Source organism: Ursus arctos, unplaced genomic scaffold (assembly GCF_023065955.2).
Source record: "Ursus arctos isolate Adak ecotype North America unplaced genomic scaffold, UrsArc2.0 scaffold_17, whole genome shotgun sequence".
NCBI classification, from domain to species: domain Eukaryota; kingdom Metazoa; phylum Chordata; class Mammalia; order Carnivora; family Ursidae; genus Ursus; species Ursus arctos.
Genome location: NW_026622841.1, coordinates 39493160 through 39502679, shown reverse-complemented (window position 1 = coordinate 39502679; position 9520 = coordinate 39493160). Strand labels below are relative to the sequence as shown.

The window sequence follows — 9520 nt, the reverse complement described above, 5'->3', positions numbered from 1 at the left end:
GTCCTGGTCCCACAATCCTCAGATTATGTCTCTGGTTCACCTCCATGTGGTGAGTGGGAACCATGGAGTAAAGCACATTCTGAAATGGCTCATTTACTGCAAGTGTAGAATTTTACTAATCAGTGTGTTTCAGCTCTTTGGTACAATTCCAGCATTGAGTGCATCTCATATGAAGAAGGAAGCTGAAAACACTTCGGTGTCATAAACCTCCAAACCATCACATAGTCCCAGTCGGTAAATCCCTATCCATGGTTCTCAACCTTTAGAGGATGTACCAGTAGCCTAGGAAACTTACTGAAAAGTGAAGCCTTCCATCCTTCCTCCCTGTCATCCTTGTGATTCTGATTCCATAGGGGACCTTTATTTGGACAACACGACAGGTGATTGGATGCAGATGGTCTGTGAACCACACTCTAAAAAATAGTATTTTTTAGAGTATTGTTGAGTATTTCAGCAAACTTGTTCTAATCTTTGTCAACTGCAAAAGAAACAATATTCTGCTCTGTCCTCTCTCCTGCATCCTAACATAACGACGATGACGACAAAGAGGCAGCTAGTAGAAACTGCAGTTCTAAGCTCTCAGCTATGCCCGGATTTCCTGCTGGGGCACGAGGGTACAGGAGCTGAAGAATGGCACAACACAGTCCTTGACTTTCCCTTTGCACTGTCACTACCAACAGAGGGCCACCAGTGAGATTCTTCTGCTTAGTCTCATATACACAGAATTTAAAACATACCCAATGGGCTTGAAAGTCAAGTGTTATGTCCCAAAGCCCCAACACAGCACTATCCCTCTATAAAGTAAGATATGCGTCTTCTTCAGTAAAATAAGCTCGCAGTGTTCTGCGTACGATACCAGCTATATGCAAAGCACTAGTTTTACCTTCATTTCCTGTCTTGCCAACACTGTTTTATGTGAAAACTCTGTGCCGTGGGTTTAAAATGCAGTTGGGTGATTCATTTATTTGCTCTATTTTAAACAGTGAAGCAAAAGTGACTTAAGCTGTTCTGTAGCTATGGGGAGGTGAGGACAGACGACCCACCTAGGAAGGAAAAACAGGATCTCACTTCCTAAGATTTCAGTTCTCAGACTGAAACCCAGACCCGGGACAGAGGAAATAAAAGAAGGCATAACCAAACACCCAGAAGTGTAGCTGACTGGCTATTTACTAAGCCTTGCCCACCATTCACTGGGTGGGTCTGTTCCTTAAAACAGCAGACAGGTGTCTCTGCCTTCTGTGTTCTCGTGGCCACAGTAGCAGCTCACAGTGCAGTAGAGTCACTGCCTCCTGGACTCACAGCTACACGTGTGCCTCTTCCTTTCCTTTCCCAGCTTCTCTGTGGCCATGCACTTGAGCCCGTGCTGTCCTGCTCTGCATCAGAGGAAGCTCTGAGATCGGCACTTCTCTTGCTTCTGGTTTCTCAAGATACTTCTTGAAACAAGGCCTGACTCTCAACAGTTTAGAATTAACTGGGCTTTGGCAACCCATGAGAATCATTTCCTGCATTTCTAAGATACTAAGTGGCTCTTAGTTGCTTTTCATCAGTGACAGGAGGGTAGTTAGCCCTTTAGCAAAACTTTTTTTCACTAGTGTGAGGATATGCTGATAATGAGATGGTCACAAAAAAGATTTCCACATTGGCCAACGAGTTTCACATGGAGGAAAAAATGGCTCTTTTTAAAGTTTTTTTTTTAATCAAGTAAACTACTCCCAATGCAGGGCTTGAACTCATGACCCCAAGATCCAGAGCTCCATGCGCTACCAACTGAGCCAGCCAGGTGCCCTGGAAAAAAGTGGTTGTTGAAGCAAAGCTGCCGTCTAATCTCAGTCAGGTACCTATGTGAATTCATTCACCCATTCATATAATATACGGAAAGTCTACTGTTCTTTTTTTTTTTTTTTAAGACTTTATTTATTTGAGAGAGAGTAGGAGTGAGAGGCAGAGGGAGAAGCAGACTCCCTACTGAGCAGGGAGCCCAATGCGGGGCTCAATCCCTGGACCCTGGGATCATGACCTGAGCCAAAGGCAGATGCCTAACCGACTGAGCCACCCAGGCACACAGGAAAGTTCTGTTCTGCTGGGCACACAGTGGTGAAGATGACAAGAACCTTCGAGGACTACATTTCAATGTGGTATAGCTAGTTCTGAGAAGGTCAGGCAATTTTTGGAGGTAGGAAGGAATTAGCTAAACTGAACCACAATGTACAGATAGGATCTGCCACTCCTACCATCCCAAGGATTCCAAAACCTCATCACCTCTTGGAGCTTCAGTTATTCAAGGAAGTGGAAAATATGATAGCTATAGGCACAGAGAAGAAAAAACATTGGATTTTCAGGACGTTGCTGCCTAAGTCTGGTGTCAAGGCTTCAGTGTGGAGCCCAAGAAAAAGCTGGAGATGGAGACTGAAGAGGAAGCCGATAGTCAAAGTCATATTTTGCACAACACAATCAGGAAGAAGATAAAAACTAGCCGTAAGAGAAGAGATCCAAAAAATACAGCAGAAAATGATTTCAAGGATACACCAGATACAGACTCTATTGAACTAACAGTACGTCTCTGTTGAACTAGCTCCGTCCATTTCTTAGGGAAATCCCTCGAGGAGGCAAAACCTGGCAACTAGAAATCATATCTGTTTCTCATTTAAGTCTCAAGATTTATCACACTGATTTGTGGTTTATGGATAAGATGTAGCTTCCTGAGCACCAAGAATGAGAGACCTGGAAACAAGTATGAGCCATCAAGTTCTCAAAGGCCATCCCAGGTAAAATGCCAGTTAGGCCTTTGGGAAAGACAAATGGGAACATGATGGCAAGATGTCAGCTGTAAGATACAATGAGACTTGAGACTGAAGCTATAATTATCCCAACTAAGGCATTCTCTTCTCTTATGATAATAATAGCAGCTAATGTATACTCGATGTCCCTTCTACGCTAATTCTTTTAATGAATTAACTCTTTTAACTCTGACAACAAAACTATGAAATGGACTCCTACACACCCCTCAAATATAGGTCATCTAGTGGAGGAAACTAGACTCAAAGTTTAAGTGACTTCTCAAATCTCACAGCTAGTTAGGGTGGAGTTGGGATTTACAGCAGGCACTCTCTGGAGTCTTTGTACTTTTAGGGTTACCCTGACTAAAGCCAACTGTCTTAAATTCCCCAGACAAGCAATTGCTTGTCTCTGAGACAAGCAACCTTCCAGCCAGGACAGAAGCCTAGGAAGGGCATGGCAGGAAGAATCTTAGGCATATATAACTTTTTATAGGGTTTTAGAATTAGTGCCCATTTTAAGTAGATGTTCTGCTTTCCATCCAATTGGAACTAATAGTTTTGTAGTATTTCAAAGTAGGCAATCCTTTGCAGATGCTTCAGAAATCTTTGCAGTATTTGTTCCGAACCATTCGATATACAAGACCCAGGCATCAGGTAATCATTATGAAAAGACATATTCTCAATTGACAAGCATTCTAAAGTAAAGCAAAACAAAACAGCTTTCAATTATCCTATTTTCTTAATTGATCTTTGTTAATACGAATGGGTTGTACATGTGACATATTTTAAATCATTAGTATTATAGGAGTGCCTTTTAGGTGGACAACTCTATATGAATTTCATGCTTAAAAACCATTTTTTATTCAAGTGTCTTACAGCCACCTTAGGAACGGAGTTATATTATTATCCCCCATTTTATGATGAAATTAAAGGAAAACACACACAGACACAGACACAGACACAGAGAAACTATGCACCTTAACCAATATCCCCTATCATGACAACCTTTAGAACAGCAAAATTATATATATGTGGTGATAACAATGGACCAATGATCATCAAACTCTGAAATTCTGAAAAACGTAGAACACAATTCTAAAGAAGGGACTCGCTTCTCAAAGTAAGACAAATACAATCTTATAAGGTCATATCGGACACATGATTAACAAACTCACACTAACATTTTGAAACTACTTGATTTACTTTCTTATAACTAGCCATACACAACATGGTAGACACGATTTATTTAAAATAACTTTGAGAAACAGTATTTTTGACTGAACAATAATAAAACTATTACAAAGATAAACTGACTACTGAAGAAGATTAACCCAATGTTACTCTTTAAAAGTAACTGTCATAAGCCAAACTCGTGAATTTAAGATAGGCACATTATTAACAACTGTTACTATCAGAAATACATTTAAAATGTCCACATGGTTAGTATACATAGAAAATTCATTGACTGAAATCAACTGTGAAATCTGGCCTAGAATTTGGTTGGCTGTTAAGTTTAATTTTGTCTTATTGTTTCAAAATATAAATAGTTTGGCCCACTCTACATTTATTAAAAACTGTAATCTTAAAATACAAAAAAAAAAACAACCCAAAAACTTCTCAAACACACAGATACGACTAGTCGTTTCATCTAAAAAGTTATAAAATACTTATTCCTGGAAAACTTTCACAACCCCTGTACCTCAAAGCTTATTTCAAATACCATCATTACTTCCCATTGAAAAACTATATCTTTGCATTGAAGATACGAACTATAAACATGCTATTATATTCTATGTGGACACTAACTAGCCACATTCCAATCTTAAATAGCCTTTTGTTCACACAGAATGTTGCATCTAATAAAAGCATGACTTACTTTCAGTTTCAATGGCAAAGTTAAAGTTCCTTTGTTGAGGAAATAATGAAGCAATGACCAAGATACTCGAAACAGTAACTAACGTCAATATTACACTGATTTCAAGAAACAGAGAATAATACACTTACGTAATACACAAACTCGCTTTAGAAGAGAGATGGCTTTTTAGAATATTTAGATTCTCCAACCCAAGTAGAAATTTAAAAAATAAAGAGAAGAGAAAGAGGAATAGTAAGAGAGAGAGACAGAGAGAGACCAAGGACCAAAACCCTGCAGAAGTAAAAATACATTTTTAAAGCAGTTTTTAAACTTAAACTTCGCTGACAAGGTGGGTAACAGAGAAACGTAGATTCAGTTCAGGATTTTATACAGAATAAAACATAGAAACTAAACTCCACCAAAATGGAATTGTATTAACAGTCAATGCCTGGCTGGGACTCTCCCTTTGCCTTAAAAAGAAAGGTAATGTTATCAGAATAAAACATTATCAAGAATGTAATGTACACGCTTTATAATGTTTAGGAGAAGAGCAGTTTTCAACCACCACACAAACGATTAATGAATTAGGTCAGTGAAGATAATGTTAAAGCAAGTTCTCTACAATTTTCTATTAGGTTATACTTTAAGTAGTGTATGACACACACTTGAGTTCATTACATTTTATTGCACTGTAAGTTGGCTATTGTCATTATGCCCAAATGTAAACAATAATGCAGACTTCCTTAATTTTTCTATCTCTAGGTCTCCTTGGGTGGAAGACAACTAATTAATAACTATGTAAAACTTGGGAAATTTGTATACATATTTACAGCATTTTTCTGTAAATATGCATTTGGCTAAAGAGATCCCATCGAAGTAAAGAGGGGAAAACCTGAAACATAGCATCTGCTATTTTTCAAAAAACCTGGCTTATAATGAAAAAAGCATGGGTGGGAGGGAGATAAAGCTACTGGCTTTTGTAGACTTCTTAGAATACACTCATCTCTTTATGCATGCTTCTGCTAGTGTCCTAAATTTGGGTTCCAAATGATCCAAAAATTCAAGCCCATCTTCTTCTTGTCGTTCACTGCAACAACCTATAGAGCCAGCCACCGATCCTTTGCCTTCGTAGTTGTACGTAAGGACATAGTCTGGAGCGTGTTTGTGCTTGTCATCCTGATTACACAGTTGCACCTTCTGCCAGGGGAGAAACACAATATATTTTATTATTATTATTTTAAACACCAAAACTTACTAACATAAAAATAATTGCTTTGATTTACCTTTCATTGTTTAATTTTTAATCAGAGTGTGTCCTCTAACGGATTCCTACATATAAAAAATGCACATGATTGGTCTATATCATAAATCATCTATAAATTCACTCTATAGCATGTTTCTAAAAACTCACATACGTGGCAGCAAGTATACGAGGGTTCATATTAGGTAATCATTAGTTTCCCTTTCAAAATCATGTCTAAAGTGAGATGCACCCATTAAACTGAACCCAAACTGTTGTGGGCTCAGATCTTTCCAGATTGGCTTAGTGACCATAAGGCTATGGTTGCCTTGCACCACCACGCTTCTGGTTTCTAAGATACGATTTGTCACATGGGGAATATTAATACAAAGTCGTGGAAAAAAATAATTTAAATATCATCACACAGATAACTTCTATATTTGAAAATTAAAAACACATAAACTGGGATAAAGATTCTTTTCCATTGTTTTACACCAAATAAAGAAGATATTTCATATCCAATAAATAAATAAATAAATATCATCTAACATTATTTCCGTAAGAATTAAAAACCAAACAAACTGAGAGGAAAATTAAACATCCACTTAATAGTGAGCATTACTAAATCAAAATTAAGGAAGACAACTTTACAATTAATAGATTAATAATTAACTGAAAACAAGGGTCAGGCCACTAAATTGAAGTAATGTAGAAAGCTGAAAAGAAATCAAAATAAATTTATAGGACACGCAGGAAAACTCACTTCACCAAGACGGGGCTGAGTGAAACTATGCCACTCGGAGTAAGTGTATCTGCAGTTGTCCACGTCCACGTGTCCTCCCCTGCAGGAATCCAGGGTGTGATGGTGCCCGGTCCCCCGGCACGATTCCAGGGTCTGGTGTCCGCCTTTCACCATTTCAATGGTCTCCTGCCCTCCATTTTTCGCTCCTGATCCCAGGGTGCCACAAATCCCCTGAGCCGAACTGCCCACAGTATGTGCTGTGAAGCCATTTGTGGAACACTGAAAGGCAAACAATTTGCATATAGAGGTGAACAACAACAGCAACATGCAGATAATGCCATACATTTTTGGGTTAGGAGGTAAGCTCTCTGAGAGCAAGAACTAAATCTGTCTTGGCAATCCTGAGTACTTCATACAGCGTCCAATGCATCTGCAAACTGCAGCTGTCAAGCGGTCTACACCTTGAGACAAATCAGAAAGCTGAATGTATAGTCCTTCTTTAAAAACTTCCGAGACTGCTGTACAATGTCATTTTTGAAATCCTTCCAAAATCTCAAGGCTCAAAATCAGGATTCCGGTAGCAACATCTCACTTGAATTTACTGTGCTTGGTTTAAATTCACTCCCTTCACCCGACTAGAGCAGAAACAGAAATGATCGGTATTTTTATTCAGTGTCTAATGTCGTTCCCCTCAACTAAAACAAAAATAGAGAAAAAAGAGTTGCCATAAAAATCCCAGCGGGGATAATAAATCCTTGCGATCTCAATAAATACAAATAAATCAGCAAGGAAAATAAGAACACCAAAGCTCTGGCCACTAGTTTTCTATGCTGCGTTTTTCTAGGAAACCCTAAGTTTTATTTTTTTCCCAATACCTTCCTAGATGTCAACACACTTTTGTTTTCTAAATCCTGTTCTTATCATCATTATGCTCTTTGTAGGAAATGTGCGTGTTCCTCATCCATGTAGTAGGCTAGAAATTGAAGTTGGAGCTCTGTAGTCACTCGCTAGCACTGCCATTTCACATATTTGACCTCAGGCTTCCTTCTAACCCATATTACAACCAGAAAGACTCCATTAAAGTTCTTCCCACACTGATCAAAGCTTGTAGTCATTTTATTGCTGTTGCCAGAAAAAAAATTAAAATAATTATGTTGATGATCCGTGAATAATTAAAATGAAATATTCTTACAGCACAAACAGCAGTTTCAATATATAAAAAAGACTGGACCTAAAGTTGAAGTCACGAAACATTTTAAGTAGAAATAATGAGATGCGGGGCGCCTGGGTGGCACAGTGGTTAGGTGTCTGCCTTCGGCTCAGGGTGTGATCCCGGCGTTATGGGATCGAGCCCCACATCAGGCTCCTCCGCTAGGAGCCTGCTTCTTCCTCTCCCACTCCCCCTGCTTGTGTTCCCTCTCTCGCTGGCTGTCTCTATCTCTGTCAAATAAATAAATAAAATCTTTAAAAAAAAAAAAAAGAAAGAAAGAATGAGATGCTAAAGGATTTTTCTATTAAGTAACACCATACGACCACACTGAAAGGCCATACAGCACGATGAGAATCGACATCGTGTTACCTAGTCCCTAGGACCGATGAAACTGTATATATTGTCAGTTACCTGATTTCAAAAGAACTTTTCTCAGAAAAGATAATTATAGTTGTTTAGGCCAATTTGTCCTTCGTATTTATTTTAAAAAGAACAAACTACTTACTATTTTGTCATCTCCTGGAGCTTCTGTGTTTGACACAATGAGGTTCTGCTGGGCTAAATCATCAGGAAATACTTTGGGCTGCTTAGCTGCCCCAGTACCCCCACAGACTAAGGTAAACAGGATACCTGGAGGATGAGAGAAGTTACTTCAGTTGATCATAAAACAACGTGAATTTAAGATGACTGATACAAAGACAGCTTTCCAGAAAACGTAAATACGATGGCTTGTGGAGAAAGTCCACCCTAAACAGGTGTGCCACGAAGACGTCCTAACTGCTGTGTTTCTGAGCTGAATTTTATGTCGATGCTGCGACTAACACGAGAACAGTTCTTTCAATATATAAATTCAATATGTTGTGTTAAGCAGAAATAGAACTACGTACAAATGAACAGCCACAGATAGCAGTCCTGATTCTAAGAACGGGTCTTGAAAGTTATCGCAAAGGCTATTATCCGAGTTGGTGAAGGGACTTACAAAAGAGCAAGGCTATGCCCAACAATATTGCAAGGATGGCCCACTTTCCAAGTCTCACTTCTCCGTGGCCGGTCCGCGTATCTGTGCGAAGTGTGCAGTCATTTTCAGTAACACAGTTACATAACATAACGTTTAATGGAGTGATGAGGGACAGGCCGTGTCTATCTGTGACTCTGACAGGTACTCTGTATGTTCCAAATGGAAGGTCCTCCTGAAAGAAAAGACGAGCTGCCGTATCTGAAAGAAAATAAAACTGAGTGATAGAGAATGTCCCTGATTTCTCCCAGAGTTAGGATAGTCGCCATATTTCCCGACAAATGGATCTTCCTGATGGGAAGGCACCACAGCCGCAGGACGGAGAACGTGAGGGGACTGAGGAGTTCTCATCTACAGCAACGGTAAACACATTGCATACACAAGTTTCTCTCTGCTGCCTCTTACATAAACGTCCTTTGGCTTTTATAATAATATATTTTTCTGTCCATACACAAACCCTTCTTATCACAAGTGACAGGCGTGTTAAGACGCTGGTCTTTATCCTATGTTTGAAAATTTTTAATCTCACCATTCAGTGCAATTTTCTTGTATATGTGGCTCATTAGAGAGCAACTGTCTGAAATTCTGTATGTTCCCCCTTACTCTGTTTTCATATATTGTGCCAAACAAACATAAACAGTTGTGACTCACTGCAAGAGACTGATTCTGACAACTTCAAAC

General features: G+C 39.1%; 1 protein-coding gene across 4 annotated transcripts in view; it reads right to left on the bottom strand.

The window, feature by feature from the left end:
• Positions 1–3614: 3614 nt before the first annotated feature.
• Positions 3615–9520, bottom strand: part of DSC2 (desmocollin 2) — a 35149-nt gene continuing 29243 nt past the window's right edge. For 2 of the 4 annotated variants that reach the window (XM_044382905.3, XM_044382904.3), the window contains exons 13-17: positions 8804–9040; positions 8330–8454; positions 6636–6893; positions 5916–5961; positions 5743–5829 (exon numbers count right to left, since the gene is read on the bottom strand). In XM_044382905.3, coding sequence (XP_044238840.2) covers positions 5926–5961; positions 6636–6893; positions 8330–8454; positions 8804–9040 — 656 coding nt within the window. In that variant the 3' untranslated portion in view covers positions 5743–5829; positions 5916–5925. Of the gene's footprint in view, positions 5830–5915; positions 5962–6635; positions 6894–8329; positions 8455–8803; positions 9041–9520 lie in introns of all 4 variants that reach the window. The other 2 variants (XM_026496144.4, XM_026496143.4) reach the window with 1 other exon arrangement.